This window comes from Macaca thibetana, chromosome 16 (assembly GCF_024542745.1).
Source record: "Macaca thibetana thibetana isolate TM-01 chromosome 16, ASM2454274v1, whole genome shotgun sequence".
NCBI classification, from domain to species: Eukaryota; Metazoa; Chordata; class Mammalia; order Primates; family Cercopithecidae; genus Macaca; species Macaca thibetana.
Genome location: NC_065593.1, coordinates 55,470,568 through 55,496,321, shown reverse-complemented (window position 1 = coordinate 55,496,321; position 25,754 = coordinate 55,470,568). Strand labels below are relative to the sequence as shown.

The 25,754-nt window shown below is 36.7% G+C and overlaps 1 protein-coding gene across 1 annotated transcript in view; it reads left to right on the top strand.

Moving 5' to 3' along the window:
* Window positions 1–25,754, top strand: part of NSF (N-ethylmaleimide sensitive factor, vesicle fusing ATPase) — a 342,977-nt gene that overhangs the window by 227,906 nt on the left and 89,317 nt on the right. Inside the window, exon 9 of the mRNA XM_050763710.1 lies at window positions 1,227–1,382. Within this exon, the coding sequence (XP_050619667.1) occupies window positions 1,227–1,382 (156 nt within the window). The remainder of the gene's footprint in view (window positions 1–1,226; window positions 1,383–25,754) is intronic.

Below are 25,754 nucleotides of genomic sequence, written 5' to 3'. Positions count from 1 at the left end.
TTTTATGGATGTAGGATGTATTTTCCTATTATTTATCTAGTACATTTATGAAGTGATTTCTTTGTATTTTATTTTTGTGTGCCTTTTATTAAGCTATCCCAAGGAAGCTGCGTAACTTTGATACAAAATAGGTATTTCTAAATAATCCGTGGGAAAAAATTGTGTAATTGGCATGCAGTAAATTTTGCCCACAAGAGGGCAGTAGAGTGTAAGAAAAAATATTTTTGATCACTTTCCAAAGGAAATATTAAGACCTCAAATCTGTAACCATAGAATTATCATCTAGTACAAACTTTTTAAAAGTGTTACTTTATTTTTAATTGACAAATAATAATTGTATATATTTATAGGGTACAATTTAATGTTTTAATACATGTATACATTGTAGAATGATCAAATCAGGCTAATTAACATATCACCTCAAATATTTAGCATTTCTTAGGATAAACTTTAATGTGACATTTTCTTCCCTGGTTTTATAAAAACTATATTATTACTTTACTTTTTGTTTATAATAGAGCATACTAAGGTACTTAATTTATTCTTTGTTTGAAATAGTAAATGTGGTTCTCTTAAGTTACTTTAGGTGGCACTCTGACATTTAAGTTAGATAATTTTTGTCCTGTGAGAGAATATTTAAACATGAGTTTTGTAATCACTGAAGTCTTTAGGATGATTTCAGACTTTTGTGTGCAAGTGAAGAGAAAGCAAGGAAGACATCAAACTTGTTTAGTGCATCTCGTTAGGCTGAGGGATTATATATATGCCCAATTACCTGTATAAGCATAATCTGGATAAATATATGTATTTTAAAATACACTTGAGTTAGGAGACTTCAGCGACTGCAAAATTTCAGTTGCATTTCTGCCAGCTAGTGTTGTCTTCATCAGATATGCACATGGTGTTTCTTCTGATCAACCAAGTTAGTTAATTTGGTTAGATTGAAGGTTAATAAAACCAAATTTTGTGGACTGATAGAAATAGACTATAGCATAAGTTTAGCTAGTCATTTTGACAGCGTGTTACCATATATGGAGATCAGACAAAGTAGATAGCATAGCAAAACTTACCTTTCTGTCTGTAAAATCAGCTAAGATTATATTGTTCATTTTTGTATATGTAATGGTAGCTTTTCTTTACTCATTTAGGATGTTCAGGGAGTTCTGTCTTTTTAAACTTAGTGATAAAGTCCTTGTTTCACATTATATAATATTCGTTTGACATAGGCAAAGCTAAAACCAAGGAAAATCGCCAATCAATTATCAATCCTGACTGGAACTTTGAAAAGATGGGAATAGGAGGTCTAGACAAGGAATTTTCCGATATTTTCCGACGAGCATTTGCTTCCCGAGTATTTCCTCCAGAGATTGTGGAGCAGATGGGTAAGTTTAAAAAGGAAAATGTTATAAAGTCTTGTATTATTAAAAAAATTAATGCAGTGAAGAATCTCTTTTCAATAGTTTTGAAATTATTTTTCAGACCCATTAAAGTATTTTTGTCTTTTTCTTTAAAAATGAACAGATAAATTTTCTGAAAAACTTTTGTAATACTAAAACTTTTAAAATTACATTTTAATTTTATGGGGAAATCATTGAAGTAAGACTTGTGGTGGCTCCATTTTGTTATTTATTTATTGAAAAATGCTTTTCTATGGGGCATATTTAGAAATTTCCCCTGACAGTAGTAATACTAGTAGTGACTCCATTTTGTTTATTTATTTCTGTAAGAATGTTTTTCTATAGGGCATGTTTAGAAAGTTCACCTGACTCTAAAGATCACTATGGGTCAGATTTACCCTGCTGAATAATAATGATCTATTAGACTGTGTGCATTGTTCTAACATTAGCTGGCGTTCCTTTTTATTGTGCTGTCGCATTACCCAGTTAGTACATCTTCATACCTAATAAATGGATGCCTGGCATGTTTTTAAATTAAATAAGTTTGATCCAAAAAGACAAATGCAGGTTATACATTGGAGTTTCTATATTGCATACAAAGAAGTGCACTGTTCATTTATCACTTTCTTCTTGAAGATTGATTTAATTTATCTGTGTGAAGTGACTTTATTTGCCCAGTGGAAATGCTGTCATGAGTGTTTTCATATCCATATCATTTGTTGGATTGGAATGTGAGCAACAGAATATCTGAGAAAGGAATGTATAACATACCAGCTTCTGGCAGACTATTAGTGTAAAAATAGCATCCAAAAAAAAAAAAGTGGAATATGAATATATTACTCCCCTCATCCCCATCATTCTTTATCTTTAAATTGCTACTGGAAGATAAAAGTGCATTTATTATGGTGGGGATAAGAACTGCTTTCTAGGCACTAAGTGCTTGGATTCTATTAGCCTTCTATTGTTGGTAGCCTTTCTGCCTGGTCAGTCACTCTGATAAATTACAGGCACGGCACACACCTGTTCACTGGGTAAAGGTCGAGTTTGGAATTGGATTAAGAGAAAATGACAGAGACCCTCATCACCTGAGTTTTATACACCTTGAAATGGCAATAGCATACTTTTTATCTCAAAGATACAAAGGCCATGTCCATTAAAAGCAGAATTTTAATTGGGAAAATATTTTAAAATGTGGTAGTTCACTATCTTGTTAATTTGTATTTTTTCATCAAGACATGAAAATATTGTTAAGTGTATTTTGGGTAAAAGCAGGGATAAAGAGATGATTCCATATGTTCTAAGTTATTCTTGTAGAATGTTTTTACTAGTTTTCAGAACTGAGATCTAGTGCAGAAAGAGTCTAATGATTCTGTTTCTTTGAACATTTATACTGTGTAGCCAACAAGTAGAAAAATAACTGCATTGATAGTGAGCCATCTCTTTTAATTATAAATGTTTTCTCACCGTTTGGAAGCTAGTGAAGATACAGTTATTCAGATACTAGTTTGCTATTTGTGAATTATCTAGATCCTGCACTTGCAGCTACGCGCAATGTCAGTATGCGTTGGGTAGATAATGCGTAAAGGAATTGGACTCACATTGGTCAGTTTGTGACCTTGCCAGCTGTTGGAGAGTTTTAAATTAAATCAGAACAGATTTGGAATGTATTAGTGAATTTCATCTGTTTCTGATATCCGTATTGAAATGAATTGAATTACAGTAGTGTGCTTTTTGTTGTTTTTGATGTGCTTTTTGACTAAGCACTATGGTTTTGAATTTTGTGAGTGCCGCTGTCCAGAACCTTTTTTATGGATTTATTTTTCTAATATTTTTACACTAATCAGACAAAAAATGAGTTCTATCCTTTTAGAAAAGTAATTTTTTTTCTCTTTATGGCTTTTTGCCATCAGGAAGCATGTGTTATCAATTTCATTCAAAAGACAAACTAGTATAAAGCTGCCCTGGCTTTTGAGCTGAATTGAAAAACTTATTTTCTTTATTCTGAATAAAGTTTCTGGGTATCTTAAAAAAAAAAAAAAAAGTAAAGCTCCCTCTTTTTTTTTTTTTTTTTTTTTAATGGTTAAATGGCTGAGAAATAATTCTCTTGTAATGCATGTATCATTCCCTGTCTTCCAATAGAGGCTTCTATTTTCCTTTGAATTTTGGGGGAATTATATAGTAAAATCCTTTCTTGCACTCCAATTACAGTGTGGTTATAAGGCTCTCATTAGACTTTGGTAAAGGTACATAAATAAAAATGGTTACATTTTGACAGAATATAAATAAAATTATACAAATTCTTTTTATGCGTATTCTGTGTTTTTTTAACATGTCAGATGGGAACAAATTGATTTTTTCCCCTTTTTGTTAACTAAATAGACAGATCTATATGGTTCAGAGATTCAACTGGACACTGAGTATGACTGGTTAAATCAGTTCTAATTTTTAAAAAAGATTAGGAAAGAATAATTTATGTAGGTTATGGGGCTTTTGTGTTTCAAGCAGAAAACTTTACTTTTGGCTTAAGACCAAATTATTGTCTTTCCATGGAGTCTAAAGTTATGTCTACTTTGTAAACAGGAATCTTAACTAATGGATTTTTTGACTATATATCAATTTTCAAATTTACAAAGTGATAAATTTAGAATATTCTCTTCTGTCATTATGTTCATTAGACTGATAATTATGCTTCTAGATAACAGAGTTCTTTCTTTTTGTTTATAAAACTTCATGTTGCCTTTTCAAAATTGAAAATATAGTTTAGCTACGAGCAGAATGTTGCTGATGAGATATAGGAGGACTAAAGAACTTAACCAGAGGCACACAATTATGCAGTAAAATTAAGGAACTGATGAGGTAATATACATGAAAATAACTGTCATGGAGTTTCCAATCTGTTAGTTTCTCTCTTGAAAGTCTTTCAAATAGATAGTGTATACCTTTCTGCTTTTGTACTTTTGTTATATTTTTGTAGAATTAAAATCAAGGAAACCCTTAAAGTAGAAAGGAAGTCACATAAAGCTCTCTAGACTGAGGGATAAAGGAAAAGGGATTATTTAGGGGAATATCAATTTAGACTTTTGTTTTTGTTACTGTTTTAATCAGAGTAACTGTTGAGTTTCCCCCTTGTCTGAAGTAGTTGAGCTCACCCAAACCCAAGTGGGGCAGCCCTTCCTTGGAAGTATATGAGAGCAACCAGCAAAGAAAACTAAACCTATACCTTGCACTTAATAAATACCAAATAGGTATTTAGTTAGAATGCCCTCCAACCCCCCACAAAACAGATTTTTAATTAAGAATTACCTTAAATCCATAACTTTATGGGCTAATAGAAGCCGCATTTGAGTCCCAGGGTAGAGATGTGAACATCAAAGCTGGTATCTGGAAGTATGGGTGAATAAATTCAACAGCTGATTGCTGTCTTTCAGCATATTCAGGTGTTAACTGAATAGATACTAAATACTCGTGTTCGGACATTTACCACACTTATTCCCCTGTATGCAGTTTTGTGGACAGTGTTCAGGATAAATAAATGATCGATTACCTCAGTTCTCACTGTAGCTTTTTTGTTAGCAAAGATAGAGTTTCTGCAAAGAAACTTCATTTTTCAGCATCCCTGGCATGGGATTCTCTCTAAATTATAAATGTCAAAGCAAAAAAACACATCGTTTTCAGTGAACAGTGGAATGATTGTTAAAGAATTAGTCAGCGTCTCTTAATGTAATCCTGGGAATAGGTTCACATCTACCCAAGGAAAGACCTAGAAGGAAAAGGATGTAAAAAGGGAAGACCTCAGTCTCACACTGTCTTTCAGTGGATCTGTGGGGTGTAGATGTTCAGGCCACCTAGTGGGGAGGAAAGCCACTTGTTATGGTCTTGTGCCCCCATTCTTTGAAACTGACACTGTGTTCTTTTTGGTCTCCTTTCCCCAGTGTCTCCCTCTGTAAGCCCATTTTCAATAGTATTTTTAAGGTTTCTTTTGAAATTCAAGAGAAAAGCAACTCTTTTCTGATATCATAAGTGAAATTGCAGTTACTCTATGAAATAGAACTGCTGAGAAGATAAGGAACCTTTCGATCACACAGACATCTTTCACATGCTAAAAACAGTGCAAATAAAACATAGTGGAAGAAAGGGCACTAAGGTTTTGTGCATGCCATATTTGGGAGAGAGGGAGTTCTTGCTAAGATTAACATAAACACTGACACTCTTAAAATGCATTTTCACACCCCCACTCATGAGGAGAGATTGCATTTTAAATGGGGGTTAAGACATCTAGCCGAACTCCAGGGCTCTGTAAAAGGAACCCTAAGGCTAAAGAGCTTATCTGAAATTTGAAAAAAAGAAAAAAAAAAATGAAGCTTTCTGACATTCATCTTTTTTTCTTGTATTAGTCATAACTTGCTTTTCAGCTATATTTTAGGTTTTGAATGCCAACCTGACATCTGTTCAAGTCTGCCTGTAATTTATTAGCAGAGGAAAAGACAGCAGTTGCTCACTAGTTAGAGATGCAAAATTTCTCCCTTCCTGTTCCACTAAGTATTTATAGATGATACCTGGATATGAGGAATGTAATAATTTACTAAAAACTTCAGGTCAGGAAATTTATAAAGATTTTTTTTTTGATTGGAAGAATAAAATGGCTTAAGACCATGTAATTTCCGAAATCTCTAGAGCAGGATTGAGAGACAAAGCATATACCCTAAAAAATACTTTAGCTAACTTTCTATAAATTGTAGTTTTTTTAACCTCGAATTAATTTTTCCATTGGTTTTCAATTTTTTAGTTAAATGTATATTTGAACAGTAGTTGTGCTTATATCTGAAAGTCAAACTATATGTAAATTCACCTGGCATTTGCATTTATAGGCAGACTTTCAGAAACAAATCTTTTGGAGAGGCAGTGCTGTCTACAGAGTCGCCAAATGGATTAGATTTCCTGGCAACTACAGTTGAGTTACTTACAGATCAACAGTTGGGTCACTGCAAAGTTGAGGTCTGAGTGTTAACCTGAGTGCCCACCGGTAAGAAACTGGTTAGAGCCAATCTTAAAATGTTATAGCTCCAAATGTAGAGACATGTTTGTGTTAATAAAAAAAATATAAAAGCAAATGCATTCTAAAAATCTCTAAGGACACACATTACATTGAAAAAAATGTTTACAGCTGAATGTGGTGGCTCACACCTGTAATCCTAGCGCGTTGGGAGGCTGAGATGGGAGGATCACTTGAGCTCAGGAGTTCAAGACCAGTCTGGGCAGCATAGTGAGACCTTGTCTCATTTATTTTTTTTTTAATTTAAAAATTTAATTAAAAAAATTTTTTTAAGTGTTTACTTCCGTGGAAGGGAAGCTATGATGGGGAATACAGGGAAAGTTTTGTTGTTTTACTCGATTTTACCTTTATGTCTGAATCTTTTATTATGATATTGTATTTCTAATGTGTGGTTTTAAAAGCCAACAAACAAAAGATAATATCACAGTATGTTTCTTGGGGTGGCTCTACTGTCAGCACGGAAAGTCAGCAGGAAGCAGGTACATCCTTCCCCCTTCATGAAGTTTTCTCTGGAGGAGGAGAGTGCAGGGTAAAAGGCCCGGATTCCAAGGGCTTTGCTGGCAGCCCCTTAGAGGGTAGGCAGAACACCTATCCTATTTGGTTAAGAAGAGAAAAACAGTTTCTCCATATATAACAAACTGCTTTCCCCCAGAATATTCTGCATTATAGTAATGGTGTAAGTAGTCTGCCCTTCAAACATGAGAACATTTGCATCCAGGCCTTTAGGCAGCCAAGGCAGCATTAAAGAAGAAAGAGTGGGAGCAGAGTGAGCTGAGGGAGAGCAGAGCTTCTGACATTTGAGGAACTGGGCGTGAATTTGTTTTCAGCCTTCAAAAACCATTCTCTTGAGGAATCTAATTCACGTGACCCCGGAAGTGAAAAGGTTGGTGTTTTCTCCTGCTTTACTCCCATACGTAGGTTGGTGATTATAATGAGGGTGTTGGCTAATACTAGCCAGACTCTGTTCTATGTGCTTTATTTATTATTGTGTTTATTAATCCTCACAACAATCTTCAGAAGTAGACACTGTATTGTCTCCGTATTATAGAGCAGGAATCTGTGTCTCAAAAAGGTGAAGTAACGGGCCCAAGATGCACAGCTAGTAAGTGGTAGAGTCAGATTTGAACCCAGGCAGTCGAGTCCCAGACTTCATTTCCTTAACCATTACATATTATTCTCCCACGAAAGCCCATCGTGTAAAACCATTTAAATGGGCTTTCTAGCTTCACTTTTTGGGGGACCTTTGAAGCAATCATTGAGGCAGCCTTTGTTCTAGCCACGGGCCAGCCATGGCACCATTAAGATTTTGGGCTGGATAATTATTTGGTCTGGGGACTGGGTGTCCTTTGCATTGTAAATAACTAACTTTTCTAGTAATCTGATGTGTTCAAATTGTCATGAGCTCAAGAGACATGAAGATTTGGTGGTGGGCTGTAATGCTTAATACCTCAATGCCACTTTTTTCATGTGTTTTTTGCCACGTGTTGTAGCAGAATACAGGAAGGAAGGAACTGGTATGGGTGTGTCAGAGAAGTTGTCTTAAACTGTCAATCTGGAGATGGAACATAAATATTAAAATTAAATAATCATTTAAAAATTAAGCAATATAACAAGTGATATCAAAGGCCAATATTTGATTAAGTGCCAGATGAGCAGTACAGTTGATAAGCCCTATAGGAATTGAAAGAGAATCACCTCAAGAAGACTTCATGGAAGAGGCAGAGCTTGAGTAAGGCCTTACATGCTGAGCGGTTTTGGATAGGAGGAGAGAAGAAGATGGTTGTCCATATCCTGGGAAGAGTGACAGACTAAACACAGTATAGACTTCATGACTTAGACCAGTCTAGCAGAGCTGTTGTTTGGAAGAAACAGGAAATAAGATTAAAAAGTTCATTTGGGGTTGGGTTGTGGAAATCTGTGAGGAGATGAGGACTCTTTTAAGTACTGTCCCTGTTTAACCTTCCAGACTCAGGTGCTTCTCCTGTGTTTCCCTGTACCTTGTATATACTTAGATCCAGCTGTGTTCTTAATGTAATTATTCATTTGCATTAGACTCCTGAGGCAGAGTTTCTCAACCTTGGCACTATTGACATTTTAGGCTGGATAATTCTTTGTTGTAGGGCGCCTGACCTGTGCATCATAGGATGTTAAGTGGCATCTCTGGCCTCTGCTTGATGTCAGTACTTCCTTTCCTCACCACTCCGAGCCCCAATGATGATTTTAAAAAATGTGATGAAACTGTCCTGTGTTGAGAACCATTGCTCAAAGGCCTTTGAAGGCACAACTGTAATGTCTTCTTATCCATGTATTATCAACATCAGGGGTGTTGGAATGTAGGTTGCAGGTCATTGTTGGACCATGAACCACTGTTACCAGTCCACAATAAGATAAATATTGGAAATTAAGAGTAAGCAATTGAAATGTTTATAGCAATTTGACATTACCACAATTTTTTTAAAATTATATTTTACAAAAATGTTGGTCTGCAATGGATTGGAAATTTAAAAGGAAAAAAAAAATACAACTGGACCTTAGCATAAATAGTTTGAGGAGCACTGGCCTATGTAAATATTTGCAAAATGAATGAAATTTTTGAACAAATGCCTTGGAGAAGAGGTGAGGCGAGTAGTCTTAGAGACTAGTGGACTATTGCTGTCCAGTGCGTGGTACTTAGAATCTGGATTGGGGTGAAGGCAGCAGGAATGGAATAGGAAGAAAATACATGAAAAAATTGCAGACATGAAACTGGCAGAATTTGGCGATAGTTATTGCGGGTGACAGAATTGGAGGTGAGACTCATATCTTGTGAGAAAATGTTGGAAATAAGGAAATCAGGAGAACGTAGTTTTGGGAAAGTAGAGAATATCATTGCACATATTTTCAGTATCGTGAAAGAAAACTGGAAGCTGAACTGAAGAGAGGAAGAATTACTGGCATTTCAATTTATTGAAGCCTAGCTTCAATCAGTCTGCACATGTTTAGGAAACACACTGTTGACCACTCTTGCTTGAAATACCCTCTTTACTTGGCTGTTCTCACTCCAAGCGTTTCTGGTTTTCCTTTTTTATCTCTCTGGCTGTCCCTTTTCAACCTCTTTTGTGTCCCTTAAAATGTTGGGATTCCTCAGAAGTCTGTCTTTGACCTATTATTTTTCTCTAATTATTCTCCCCCAAATTGATCACATCTGTTTCATAGCTTCAATTAGTATCTTTATGCTGCTAACTCTCAAATATGCATATGCCACCTCTGTCTCAGTTGAGAACTCTGGATTTGTACCAGCATAACGTGTTGAGTATTTCATGATCACATAGTTAGCTTGAAATTAAACACATTCAGTTGCCCCTCAGTCCTCTCTAAACATGCATCTATATCTGTGTTTTCTATCTCTGACAATACTCTAGCCAAAAATCTGAACACCTTTAACTCCTCTCTTTCCCTCACCCCCCACTTCCAGTAAGCCACAGAATAGACCATCAGTTCTGCAATCGCCTCAATCTATCTCAAATCCCTCCAGTTCTCTCTACCTCCCCCTGCCACTCTTCCTTCAGGACACCATTATCTCTTGCCTGAATTGCTCCATAAGCCCTCAGCCTTGCCCTTCTCTAATCCATTCTCCACACTGTAACTGGAGTGATTTTTATAAAAAGGCAAGTCTGATCCTGTCACTGCACTGGTTCAAACTCTTTAGCAGCCCGCCTTAACTCCTTACATGGTTTACAAGCCCTGTGTGATCTGGCCCCTGCCAAACTTTCCTGCCTCGCCTCTCAGCCTGTGCCCTTCCCCCGTACTCTGGGTTCCAGCTAGCCTGTGCTATTTTCAGTTCTTCTAATTTGCCATGCTACTTTCTCTTACCTCTATATCCTAGGGATCCTAGGGTTATTTTTTTTTTTCCCCAACCATCTTTTCATCCAATTCCTGTTCACTCTTCAGGCCAAAGCTTTGATCTCACTGTTTCTAGAATGAGTAGGCTTTAGTCTTCCTCCTGTGTGTTCCAATAGCTCCATATTATTTTATGCATTATTACATAATGCATATTATTATATTTGTATGCTTATTTGTATGTAATAAGCATATTATAATTGCTTATTACATGTCTGTATTCCAAATTCTGCCTCCATGTCCCTGCCCTCACAAACATGATATACTTTTAGTAAAGAATAGGCCTTGTTTATTTTGGTCACTGATGTATTTTCTCCTCCCAGCATGGTGTCTGGCTTGTAAGTTTTCAGGGAATGAATAAATGCCAGGAACTTGATTAATCTTGTTTAATTAAATAGCACACTTAGTTTGACCCAAGCCCTGCCCTCATGACGCTTACAGTCTATTTGGGAATAACACTGTATTTGCACATCCTAAAGCAGTACTATGTAAAACATAAGGCACATTGTGAACCAGATTAGCAAAGTAGGCCACATAGAGAAGCAGCAGATGCATTTAAAGAGCAAGACTGAACCATGTCTTTTAAAAGTCAAAGCAGATATGATGTTTATAATTCATTACTAAATCCATGTAGATCCTCTTAGATTCTGAGTTTAGGAAAGACCTCTTGGATTGGTTCCAAATGGAACAAGGCTCCAGAAATAAGAAGGGGAAGAGTATTTTTTTGGGTACTTGTGAGCTACCATTTGCTTCATTGGGAACTGCCATTCTTATGTAAGGGCACTGTAACAGGAGTATTCACATTTAAGGGCATCAGGTCAATATTGTGTCTGTGTGAGTTTGTGTGCACTTGAATGCACGTGTGTATTTTCTATTTTTAAGTAGAAGCACATTATAAAAATAATGCGTCCTCATAAAACAGCACAGATAGAGTAAAAAATGAAATCTCCCTTCATTCTACCCACTCCAGGTTTACTCCCTCTCTTAGAGGTAGTCACTGTGAAGAGATTGGTATGAATTTTTCAAACCCTTTCCTAAGTATTTATATAATAATGTATAATCAATTCATTCATTCATTTATTGAGACAGGATCTTGCTCTGTTGCCCAGGCTGGAGTGCAGTGGTGCAATCATACCCCATTGCAGCCTCGCACTCCTGGGCTCAAGCAGTCCTCCTACCTCAGCCTGCCAAGTAGTGGGGACTACACCCAGCTAATTTGTGTGTGTGTGTGTGTGTGTGTGTGTGCGTGTGTGTAGAATAGGGGTCTCACTATGTTATCCAGGCTGTTCTCGAACTCCTGGCCTCAAGCAATCCTCCCTCCTCAGCCTCCCAAAATGCTGGGATAACAGGCATCAGCCACAGTGCTTGAGTTTGTTTGTTTGTTTTTTTTCAACCTAATAGTGTGTCTTGGGTTTTTTTTCTGTGATAAAACACACAGATAACATTTTATTTTTTAAAAAGTTAAATAGTATTAGCAAATCTGCATCCACACAAGTCCTGTCATGGTAAGTTAGTATCTCTTCCTCAGCAGGAAGAAGGCTCCTAGGCATACACCAGAACAAGGTTGGCATTGCGTCTCCTTTCTACTCATTTGTATGGCCCTAGGCCTCTCAATGCAGCAGGGCCCTGGGCACTAAGCTTCCTGAGCCTTGGTACCCTTGCCTGAAAAATTATTTATTGGTAGGTAACATTAATGTGTGTATAAGTTTTCTAACACAGTACCTGGCTGACTGTCAAACACTCCATGGATGATAGTTATTTGGTATGATTATATTGCCAAGAGGCACTTTTGGAGCTCTGTAAAAGGTAGAAATTTATAACCCAATCCTTTTAATCTAATGTGAAGATGTGTTTTCTTCTTATCTTAAATTTTGTTGCTGTTGAAAATAGTTGACACCTGAGATTTTCCTCCTATGCTGTTTTAAAATTACCCATTTTGAACAGTGTTTGTTGATAAGGTAGTCAAGGGGACACTTAGAAGTATTTTTTCTTTATTTGTGAAGTCATACTTTGGCTGATTTATATTTACTTTTTATCACATTCCATCGGAGAGGAGCTGATAAATTTCTATCACCTCTATAAATCTTGTCAGTTCCTTATATGTGACACACTAACTTGGAAAAACAACAGCTATCTTGATAGACACAATAGAGAATGGGATGTCAGAGGAAGGGAAGAATTAGAATCTTAATAATAATAGTAGTAAAAAGCTACCCAGGACTTAAAAGTTACTATTTGAGAGTACTTCTGCCATGATTCAAATAAGACTAGCCTTAGAATTCCATATGATTTGTTACTTGGAGCAGTCTACCTTTAATATGTTTAGTATGTTCATACTTTTTAAAAAAAAGAACCTGCAAGAAACTTGGGCTTCACTTTTTTGCTTTTTAAAGAATTAACATAGTGTTATTTCAGGTTTGTAAAGGAAGTTACAGAAGACAGCAGTAAATCCCTTCCATGTACCATTTTACTCGTAGTGCAAAATTAGACATTGAAAATTATTATGGGTACTGTATTAGATATTCAAAGATTTATTTGTGGCTTTGACTTCTTCACCAACACCTCTGGCTTTAATACAGTATCTTTTACTGTATTACCAGAGCAAGTACCGGTTTGAATCCTTTTCTTACAAATCCTATTTTTACTTGAGTGACTGCAAACTTATAAAGATGCACACGTCTGTAGCTTGAATGTCTGTGCTATTTGCTCAGGTATTTGCTTGAATTTATCCTCGATGATATGAGTTTTTTAAAGTGCTTTGATTTTAAAATATATCTAGAAACCCATCATGAGGGAGAAATCTTAGCAAGACTTAAGCACCTTTTCGTAATGACTAGTTACTGTAGGATAAACCTATAAAATAGTATGCTGCTAATCCACACATTAGATATATCCAGTCAAATTTCAAATATACATAGGAGAATTATTCACATTGAAGGTTATTAGTGCATTCCAGGGACATTTCCATGTTGGTTCACAACTACCCCTTTGCCTTACACTTTCCTGTGTTACTATTCTTCTCTTTCTGTAAAACTTCTCTTTGTTGTTACTTTTTACTTTTGTATCTGTTACCTGATTACTTTGGCTTCCTCTGTGACTATTGAGGGAGCCAGTTGTGGCTGTGATCAGCTAGAGAAAGGGAGATAGGGAAGACTCACTTAAATGAGTTACAAATTCTCTGTGGTCTGATCTTTATCTGGCTATTGCAGTATGACCGTAGGTGATACTAAATGAAATAGAACTCAGCTTTTCAAAATTTGGATTTGTCTTATAAGTAGTAATGGCTCCAGGTGGGAGACTGTGTCAGCCCAAGGATAGGCAGATAATAGTTTATTGCCACAGTCAAAAGATTGAACCCTTTTTTTTTTCATGTTATCTAGAAATGAATCTTTTTTTTTAAAAAAAGGAATGAGTTGAACTTATAATATTTTAGCAACGCATAAAAGAATTTGAAGAAAAAGATCATTTGGAAGGAGAGACAAAACAGACTGAAAGACATTGTTTAAATTTGTGACTTTTATTATCTTACTTGAATGCTATTTTTGCCCCTCTTGCTATTATTAAACCCTTTGCTTTCTGTTTTCAGTTGCTCCTGTCAAGGTATGAATTTTTCTTAGGTTGATTGTCATCTATTTCATATTATCTAGTATTCCTCTCTATTATGAGCAAATCAAAAGTAGACAGTGTATCTGTAGATATAGATTTAAATGCACTAAGCTAACTATATATTTGTATCAGAGACCTAAGGAATAATCTAGTGTAACATTTACCAAATTTACTTAAACTTAACATACTTACATAAAGACAGACCTGTTTATGTTTCCAAGGAACACCAGTTTGAGAAATGCTGATCTTACCTGTGTCATTCTTATTTTGTAGATGAGGACGTTGGGACCTCAGAAGAATAAGGCAACTTACTTAGGCTAAAGTCACTACTTGTCTCCTGGGGCTGGAATCCAGGTTGCCTAGTCTGGTGCCCTTTAGGCTTCATGATTCAGCCACTTAAAAAATTTTGATTTATTGTTGGGCTTTTAAATTCTGGATTTCATAACTTGGATATGAAACTATACTTCCCAGTCTCCAAAATAAGCTTCACTGTTTTCTGGAGCGTGAATTAGATTCAGAAAGCCCCTTACTGCCTTTAAATTATTGCAGCCTCCCCAGTGGGCCCCAGGGATCCAGGAAAAATATCTTCATTTTTCACCTGGTCATCTCCACAGCTTTTAGAGGGACTCTTAGACCTATGTTTATGAAAAAAACTTTTATTAGTTCTTATAGTCGTAGTAATGCATGTTTATTATAGAAAATTTCAAAAGTGTAGATGAATAAAAAGAATAAAACAATCAGTGAAAAAAAAAAACCCTGAAAAAGTGCCATTAATATTCTGGAATATATCATCCAGCTAGTTTTTGCTGTATATACGTAGAGCCAAAAAAAAAAAGAGCATTTTGTTGTTTTATAACTGGTTTTCTCCCCACTCAGTGAGTTAACAGTTTTTCTTAAATATTCTTCTATAACATTATTTTGTAGAATGATAATGCTGTGGTTTATTTCATCAATCCCCTCTAGTTAGACATGTAAATTGTATTCAGTTTTTTACTGTTATATACTATGTATAACAAGCACCTTAGAAACTAAATATTTCTACACATTCATATTTCTTTAAGATAAATTCCTGGAAGTAGAATTGCTGAATCAAAAAGCATTCACAAGTGTAAACGTTTTTGACATGCACTGCCAAATTTAGACTTCCTTTTTGAAAAGTCAAATGTTAGGGAGATCAAAGCGATCACTAAGCAGGTACTCTGGAAGAGAAATAGAAATATAAAAAATATAATGGTTTCATGAGAAACTAATAGACAAGGTTTCAGGAGACGTGGAGTCTAGTTTTGGATTTGTCATTGAATGACTGTGACTTTTGGGTCTTAGTTTCCTCTTTATAAAAATGGGAAGATAGACTAGAAATAGAAACGTGTTCAGAATAGTCACCTTATGAATGTCGTTTCAGTGAAATATAAAGGTCTGTACATAGGTTCTGCAGGGAAGATGCCATGTATCTGCTTCAAGTTTCAGCTTGATTGCCTTTGGAAGATCTGTCACACTTACATCCTCCTAGAAGAAGTAATTGTTTTACTTTTTGGCTTCTCATAGCCCTTTTTAAATGTTGGTTCTGTATAGTTGTATCTTTGATTTTTAATATTGAGCTGTTTGTAACAGAGGTTATCTTACTCATCTCCTGAAAGAACTTGGCTTAGCATAGTTCTTAGGTATATAATAGAGACTCAGTACATATCTGTGGAAGTTGAGAGTGATACCTGGTTCCAGTATGTAACAGCAGAGCCTAGCCTTCTCCTGTTGAGCATTGTTTGTTCTCACTTTGAAGAGCTCACCACATTTCTTCAGTTTGTTTGTTTTTGTTTTTGTTTTGGCGGGGTGGGGTCTTTCCTATTCAGTAACACAGTGGTTCTCAGTCTTTGGTGTGTATCAGAATTTTTTTTTTTTTTTTAGAGTTTTGCTCTGTTACCCAGGCTGGAGTGCAGTGGTGCGATCTCGGCTGTCTGCAACCTCTGCTTCCTGGGGTCAAGCAATTCTTGTGCCTCAGCCTCCCGAGTAGTTGGTATTACAGGCACACGCCACCATGCCTAGCTAATTTTTATATTTTTAGTAGAGACAGGGTTTCACCATGTTAGCCAAGCTGGTCTTGAACTCCTGACCTCAAGTGATCCACCCACCTCGGCCTCCCAAAGTGCTGGTATTACAGGCGTGAGCCACTGCGCCCGGCCCAGAATTTTTAATGTTAAAAAAATACAGATTTCCAGGCTGTCTCTCAAGTACACTGAATTTGAGTGTCAGGCACAAAGCCGAGACACAGCACTGTCAATAGCTGAGCTCTCTTGGGGTTTTAGTTTTGTCAGGCAAATTGATATTCAAGTTCCAGGTCTGCCACTTACCAGATGTGTCTTCCCCTTGCCAGGGGAAGGTCACTTTACCACTGTAAGCCTCAGTACCTCTTCCCTAAAAAGAGGGTAAAAATAATACCCTAGTTCATAGTTTTAAAATCGATTACATAAGAGAACATATTAAAACATGTAGTACAGCCCTTCCCATATCTGCAATTCTGGCCTTGATCTGTAACTTCTTGGATCTTATATTCATTTTTTATTTATTTGTTTCTTTTTAATATAACATTTATATTTTTCAACCTTTAGAGGTTAATATGTTCATTATAGAAAACTGAAAAACACAATAGGCAAGTAACTAAAAAATCATCCATAGCAGAAACAATTTATATTCTGATGTATCTTTCCAGTCCTTGTGTGTGTATACATATATACATAGCTGAGTATACCTTTTTACATGGTTACACTTATATATGTGCCATGCTTTCTTGCATATCATGAGTACTTAAGTATCAAAATACTCAGGGCTTTGGGACTCAGACGTTGGTAAATACTCATGATACATTTTCTTATCTTTTGTGGGGACAAAAATATCTTAAAAGACAAAATGGCAACAGATCTCTGGAAATGCATATTGGCAGGTTTATAGTTAAATACTGTGTTCACTTAATGCCCAATATAAAATGAGACACAAAGCAGTCAAGTAAGTATAATGCTTCTTAGACAGTTCAGTATGAGATCTGCACTGTATTAGCAGAAGTGATGTTTCTACTTAATTATTTAACAATTCATGTCATATTCACAAAGTATACCAAGAAAAAAGCATACATATTCAGTGATTATAATCAGATCATAAATATGGACTTATCTATATATATATATCTCTTCCCTTACCTTTCTGCCCCTTCCTTAGCAATCCAGTACGTACTGATGTATACAGCTCATAGGTGGTTTAACATTGCCATTTCCAAGATGCTTTTTTTCTAATGAAATTAATTTACTAATTAGTTAATTTACTAGCTCTACTTTTATGCATTGTCACCTCATAACGTCTAGAAAGTAAGGACTGATAAAACACAAGCACTTTACTAAAAAATCACTTCTAGAACTGTGGCTACACTATGAAACTATCTTTTAGATACGAACATACTTGCAAAGATCCTTCCTTTTGCCTTTCTTCTTCCTTCTCCAGCTCAATGAATAAGTACAGAAATGTGTATAGCTCTACGAGATGGGTTAACAAGTCACTCCCAGACAATGAGCCTTCCTGAAAACTCTAACAAAAGGACATTTATCAAAGAATCATTTTACTGCTTCAACTTTCAGCATACTTTGGGCACCTCTCAGCATTAGGGCCTTGTTTGTCCTTTACATACACAACAATACTAAGTACATGCACTTGCAGAACAACAAGTAGATAATCTGCATTTATCTCAAAACACACTGGCACAGAACTCTTCCCTGTCACTTCCTGTCTCTCCCACCTCCTTTACCACCCAGTGAGCAAACAATATGTAGCTCAAAGAGATAAAGTTTAACAGTTCCATTCTAAAGACAGTCATTCCTGTTAATTGACATAAACTTATTTAAAATATGTTATTTTGTGAAGACTACCTGTTTCAAATGTCTACTGTGTAATGCTAGCATTGATTAAATTGTGTGCATATAACAAAGGCTATAATCTGAAAGTATCTTCTAAATATGAACATTATAGCCAAGTACACGTCCCCTTCTCACTTCCTTCTTATCATTATCAGCCCAGTGGACAACATCAGCATTCCAAAAGTTGTTTTTAGAAGATAGTCTTACCTATGAAGTTTTCGGGCATACAAGAAAAGTATGTAAGATGTTTTAGTTCATCATCTCTTCTTTTGTCAAACATTAGCAACTTCTTTATCATCTAGACAACAAGATGTAAAATTAGAACTTGCTTATCCATTGTACAGATAACCCTCAATGGGTTATGTCTCAGCAAACCCATCATAAGTTGAAAATATCCTAAGTTGAGAGTGCATTTTTGACTTAAAATATTTTCAGTTGACTATGGGTTTATCTTGTTGTAACTGATTGTAAATCGAAGAGCATTACCAAATGCATATTGCTTTTATACCATCAGAAAGTAAAATAAATTGTTAAGTCAAACCAGTCTAAGTTGGGGACCATGTGTATACACTGTGTGCACAGTAAAGTAAAATAAAATGCACAAACATGCAGGTGATCTTGCCTAACTACAAACACATGGCATAGAACCCTTTATTCCTTCCTACACTTCCTTTGCCTTCCTCCTCCCTCAGTCCACAAGCACAGATCTGTAAAAGGAGGAGGTCTAATAATCCCATTTCCGAAAGACAGTATTTCGTTAAATTTATTAATTTCTTTTATCCAAGCATTTAGTGGTCATTTTTAGATGACCTTTACCATATATCTTCAGATGCTTTCACCATCCCCCATAAGAATTTTTACTGAAATGAATTCTTGAAATGTTTAAAACTTTGTTACATTCTTTCTTGTTCCACAAGTAGTTATCCCTTCCCAGTTACCTTTCTTTTTTAGGTCTATGGAGTCATGATTCATCTGTCCCCCTTTTTCTTTGTTTTTCATGCATTTGTCAAATTTATTATTGAATACTCCTAAATTTTTTTCTGCTTTTTAAAAATCATTTGCTTTTTTCTTTTTCATTGCTTTAGTCAGTTACCCTTGCACTACAGCAGTAACCTGTTTATTATTTTCCTTGCCTTTACTCTTCTTCTTTTCCATCCTGGAATATTTATTTCAAAGCTTACTCTACAAAACTACCAGATTCTATCAGAGAAAATCAAAGGAATCACAGAATCTCAGTATTGCAAGGCATCTTAGCCATCTAGCTCACATACCTGTTTTTTATTTGAATCTCTTCTACATTTCTTTTTATTTATTATTATTACTGAGATGGAGTCTCACTCTGTTGCCCAGGCTGGAGTGCAGTGGTGCGATCTTGGCTCACCGCAACCTCTGCCCCCCTGGTTCAAGAGATTCTCCTGCCTCAGCCTCCCAAGTAACTGGGATTACAGGCATGCGCCACCACGCCCAGCTAATTTTGTATTTTTAATAGAGACGAGGTTTCACCATGTTGCCCAGGCTGGTCTCGAACTCCTGATGTCAGGTGATCCACCCGCCTCGGCCTCCCAAAGTGCTGGGATTACTCATGCCTGGCCCTTTTCTATATTTCTGCTGAGTAACCTCTGCCAGATTCCTTAGGCTAAGCTTAAGTTCGTCCAGTGACAGGAATCTCACTCTCTCCTAAGGCTACATTCGTCTTTTGGACAACTATAGGTTTAAGTTTAGTCTTCCTTATGTTAAGGTAAGATGCATTTGCTTTTATCTTCTCCTACAAGCTCTGGTTCTTCCCCTGAAACTACACAGAACGAGCATGATCCTACTTCTTTATGAAAACTCTATAGGTATGAAGAAAGCTATTGTCCAGACCTCCCTGCAGATTCCTCTTTTCTCTAAGCTAATTCTCCTAAGCTTGGTTGGTTTTTTCCAGCCAGTCTTTTTAGCCCTTTACCATCCTATTCATGTTTTCTGTGAACTTTAACATTTGTGTATATTAACGTTAAGCCGTGAAACCTAGAATTTAGTGGAGTACTGCAAATGTGGTCTCTGTTGTAAAATAGATCAGCACTATTTATTCTTTATTTAAAACATTCATCTTTTAATGTAGTCCGAAATTGTGCTAACATTTTTGACATCCACATTCTATCTTAATGCTTATTTAGTTTATTAATGAATGAAATTTCAAGTCATCTCTCACAAAACTGTATCTCCCCTAGCTGTACTCAAGTACGGAAAACATCTATTCTTGATAACTTTTATCTTGTTAGAATAGCTCTTTTCTATAGCTACAACTTGTCAGTGTGTCATTATCAGCTTATGATTTAATTGAGGCTATAGAACATATGCACTAAAATAAGCTAAGAACTCTTAGAAAACAATGTAATGTAGTGTCAGTTGTAACTGTGAATGATATTTTTCAAAGTATGTCCTCTGGCCTACGTTAGAGTTACCTAGGGCCCTTGTTAAATATTAAGTTTCACTCCAGACTTAATTAATTCAAATTTCTAGGAGTGATGTCTGGAAATCTGCATTTTAACAAGCTCCATTGGACACTGGTGCATATTAAAGTTTGACAGCTGCTACTCTAAGTACTGAAGGATTGAACCCAAAGATATGATCAGAATTAGGTGGCATTAATAAAGGAGGTGATTTCTGGGGACAGAAGAACATGAACTGTTAAGAATAAGTAGAAATTCCAGGTGTAGGTAAAGAAGAAATAGTCTGCTAGGGAAGATATTTGCTAGGCTGAAGTAGGGGCCCAATAGAACAGCACATAAAAGGAGTTAAAAGCTATAAGGGACAGAAGGAAAAAACAAAGAAAGGAAAAACTATAAAATTCTGAAACCGGTAAGCATACATGCTGCCAATTGGCAGCAATGCAGACCTGCTATAGAAGAAGCATGATCTTTGTCATCAAGAATTCATGAAATACCAGGCAACACCCTATGAGGGAGTGTAAAAGGGTGGGGGTGTCAGCAAAGATTAGTTTGGAGCATTGCTACGCACATCTCATCTTTAGTTCTAGGCTATCTAATAAGAAAATCTATATTAAATCTAAGTTGACTGATTTGGATATAGACCAGTCAGATGGTAGACAGCTTGCACAACTGCTTGGTGCTCAGGAAATAGGCTGTTTTCACTATCATAGCAAAACTCAGAGTGCTCTTGGCATTTTGAAGTTGGTGTCAACAGCAAGTCTCTACCAGACAGAACAGTGCCGCGAAAATGGATGGTCAAAGACCTGACTGCCCAGATGGTATCAGGAGTAGTAGTCTTGGTCTTAAGTATTTCCATTTCTTAATGATTTGTTAAGTGCACAGATAAACAAATGTAGATGATAACCTATTTTAGATGTTGATTGACAGTCTTTTTTTTTTTTTTTTTTTTTTTTGAGACGGAGTCTCGCTCTGTCGCCGAGGCTGGAGTGCAGTGGCCGGATCTCGGCTCACTGCAAGCTCCGCCTTCCAGGTTTACGCCATTCTCCTGCCTCAGCCTCCCGAGTAGCTGGGACTACAGGCGCCCGCCACCTCGCCCGGCTAGTTTTTTGTATTTTTTTAGTAGAGACGGGGTTTCACCGTGTTAGCCAGGATGGTCTCGATCTCCTGACCTCGTGATCCGCCTGTCTCGGCCTCCCAAAGTGCTGGGATTACAGGCTTGAGCCACCACGCCCGGCCGATTGACAGTCTTAAGGCCGGGCATAGTGGCTCACACCTCTAATCCCAGCACTTTGGAGGTCCAGGAGGCTGATCACTTGAGCCCAGGAGTTTGAGACCAGCCTGGGCAACATGGTGAAACCCCATCTCTACAAAAAATACAAAATTAGCTGGGCATGGTGGCGTGCACCTGTGATCCCAGCTACTCGGGAGGCTGAGGCGGCAGAATGGCTTGAGCCTGGGAAGTGGAGATTGCAGCGAGCCGAGATAGTGCCACTGCCCTCCAGAGCCTGGGCAACAGAGTGAGACCCTGTCTCAAAAAAAAAAAAAGGTTTTTGAAGCAAACAAAAGGCCCTCCTATATAATGAGTTGATGAAAGTCATGCTCTTAGATTAAATAATCGTATTATACTACTGAAATGGTAAGTCAAGTAGAACTAAGAAAATACTCATGACTCTAGTTCCAATTTACAATTTTCAACAGAACCATAAGAGAAGTGGAAATTATGGAAACTTAAATGATCAAATATTAATTTGTGGGCAGGCACAGTGGTTCACGCCTGTAATCCCAGCACTTTGGGAGGCTGAGATGGGTGGATCATCTGAGGTCAGGAGTTCAAGACTAGTCTGGCCAACATGGTGAAACCCCATCTCTACTAAAAATACAAAAATTAGCTGGGCGTGGTGGCACGCACCTGTAATCCCAGCTACTCAGGAGGCTCAGGCAGGAGAATTGCTAGAACCTGGGAGATAGAGGTTTCAGTGAGCCGAGATTACGCCATTGCACTCCAGCCTGAGCAAGACTCTATCTCAAAATGATAATAATAATAATAATTGTGATTATATTTAAAAGATCAAATATTAATTTGTGATTATATTTTCTACAAGGGCATGCACTATTTAAAATTGAGCACTCAAATCTGGTTTGCACAACTGCACAGAGAAGCTTGTAAGACTATCGAATATGTCCTGACTTGCCACTAGGCTTTTTTTTTTTTTTTTTTTAATTTATTTATTATTATTATACTTTAAGTTGTAGGGTACATGTGCATAACGTGCAGGTTTGTTACATATGTATACTTGTGCCATGTTGGTGTGCTGCACCCATCAACTCGTCATTTACATCAGGTATAACTCCCAATGCAATCCCTCCCCCCTCCCCACGATAGGCCCCGGTGTGTGATGTTCCCCTTCCTGAGTCCAAGTGATCTCATTGTTCAGTTCCCACCTATGAGTGAGAACATGCGGTGTTTGGTTTTCTGTTCTTGTGATAGTTTGCTGAGAATGATGGTTTCCAGCTGCATCCATGTCCCTACAAAGGACACAAACTCATCCTTTTTTATGGCTGCATAGTATTCCATGGTGTATATGTGCCACATTTTCTTAATCCAATCTGTCACTGATGGATATTTGGGTTGGCCACTAGTCTTTTGATAGCCTCCCTCTTTGGCAAACATGGCTAATCTGTCTGCATTTGTACTGGAAGCCACTTGGGATTCCTCTTTAAACATCAGTCATTGTTCAAAACCCACTTCACACTTCTTTCTCTCTTTATAGATCATGTTGCCCCCAAAATGAACTAAACACTCTTAATGCTAATTTGACAGAGACCACTTCTAATTTATTATCATCCTGCTTACTCTTGTATAAAATTAGTGTTTGCTATAGTTTTTTCTCCCTTTGAATACCTCAAAGCTGACTTAACAGTTTTTCCTCAACGCAGCTTACCTCTGATAACATCCAGAAAAAATGAAGAAAATGTACTGCTTTGTAAAATAGAAGAGCTTAACAAGTACAAATTTGTCACTTTTTTCAGATGTTTCGAAAGACTGTAAACAGTAAACATTGCTGTTTATTTCTCGTGTTTCAGAAGTAAGGCTATGTATTTTTATTGAGCTTTTACAATTTATGTATAAGATATAAGTATTTTTATGAATCATTTTCATCAGTGGGGCTAGATATACCTATCATAGTGGATACAGCCCTATTCTGACTTTTAGATCAGAAATCACTTTCAGCTATTTGTAGCACACAACTTAAAGCCTACTGAAGTTCTCCCCACCAAAATTTGTACTATTATAATCACTGGATGTCAACACCTGTGGCTCAAACAGTATCCAAATTTTGTATATTGTTGGAGGATTGCTGATTTAACTGAGAGTTGTAGCTAGAAATAAGGTAAGAAAGAATATATGGGTAATACTAATCCACCTCAAACTAAGAGGCAAAGGATGGAGGATGGGCTATGTTAATCTAGCATTGCCAAAACACTTTTGGATGAAGTACCCAGAAATAGCCCCAGTTCCTTTCACTAAAATCAGCTCATCCCAGGTGAATGCCCACAGAACAGGGTGTGTGCTCCCCAAGAAAGGGCAGCGACCGCTTTCCAATGTCTGGCAGTTAGGGACGATGAGAGTAGTTGCAATTGGGGAGATAAAGGGGAACTTTGGAAAATAAATATACTTATCATGATAGAGGAGGTGGGAGAAAAGGTCAAGGGCTGTACACATGTGGAACTGATAATCATGGTAGTTTGGCTTCTATGGATGGGTACATGTTGACCCTTAAGTGAGCTTAGAAAGCTTGAGAAATCAGTGTGAATGAACTGTTTGAGGCATAAGAAAGGAAGGCAGGATTTAAAAACTTTTTTTTAATTTTGTGCAAATTTATGGGATACATGAGAATTTTTTACATGTATATAATATGTAGTGATCAAGTCATGGTATTCAAGGGACCTGTCACCCAAGTACAATATATTCTTATTAAATATAGTCATCCTACCCTGCTATCAAACATTGAATTTATTCCTCCTATCTTACTGTACGTTTGTACCTTTAGCCCACTTCTCCTTAGCCTCCCCTCCTTCCCAGTCACCCTCCCCAGTCTCTGTTGTCTACTTTGCCACTCTCTACCTCCATGTGTTCAAATTTTTTACCTCCTACATATAAGTGAGAACATCTGATTTTTGTATTTTTGTGTCTGGCTTATTTCATGTAAGATAATGACCTCCACTTCCATCCATGTAGCTGCAAATAACATGATTTCATTGTTTTTATGGATGAATCATATTCCATTGTGTAGAAGCAGGCGAGATTGACTCTGATAGTCGTCTAGCTAGAAGAGAGGCTATAGCTACAAATAATCTTGACTTACCAAAACACTAGTAATGTTTGTGAAACTGCTATAGTCCAACTCATTTACTACTATGTTAATTTGGAGCTTGAAGTTCATCAATGGAATGGGTACTATAATTTGCAAAGTTCAAGTGACAATTATGGTAGATAAAGTTTTAAGGAGCAGATGGTCCTTAAAATTTTCAGTCACAGAAGTAAATTGGTAAGTAAAATAGTCATTTATTTGGAAGTTTTTTGGTTACCTAATTGTGATCTAATTGTCACCAGTTGGGAGTCTAATTCCATTTCATCACTCATCTGTAGCAAGGTGAGAGAAATAAGCTATTATTAATTAATAGCCAATATTTATGAGCTCTTACTATCCACCATAACATATGCTAAGTGCTTTATGTGCATGATACTTAATTATAATAACTTTCTGAGGTAGTTACTATTATTATTTCCAGCTAGTTAGTGGAAGAACCAGGATTTGAATCCAGGCAAACTGACTGCAGAGCCCTCACTTTTAACACTACGCATAAAACTGAGTTTATTTAACACAAAACACTGTCCTTTAGTCTGAGATTGTGTCTGTTCTGCCTTTCAGTATTAAAATGTACTTTTTATATTAAATGGTGGTGATAGACGATGTCAGGTTTGATTTTCTTTTTCTTCTTTTTAAGAAATCTTTACCTTGCAAAACTAAAACAACCCAATGACAGCACTGCTCTCCAGTTTAAAAAAAAAAAAAAAAAGTTCTTTTGCTATTTGTGAAATCTAAGTTTGAGAACCACTGACTAGAAAAGTGGGACTCTTAGTAATTTTTAAAGCTCTTTAGAGACTTTTCACCTGATTTATTTTCTGATTTCAACCTCCTTGTTTTCATTAACTTTTCCCTTAAGTCCACCTCAGCCACTCACTCTTCGGTTATACACAAGACTTTGTTTGCATTTCCTAGCATTTCTCCTGTTCCCAACTCCAGCAACTTGGACCCCACTGGAACCTCCAGTATAATTTACTCTATCACGTCCCAATCTTTTTGTCCTCTCTTTCCTCTTTCCCCAGTTTAACCTCCATGGTCTATCACATATGCATACACCCTTAGCAGCCTTGCTCCTTGTCTTCTGTATGGGTCAAAGTCCCAAGTGTTTCTCACCTACCTGC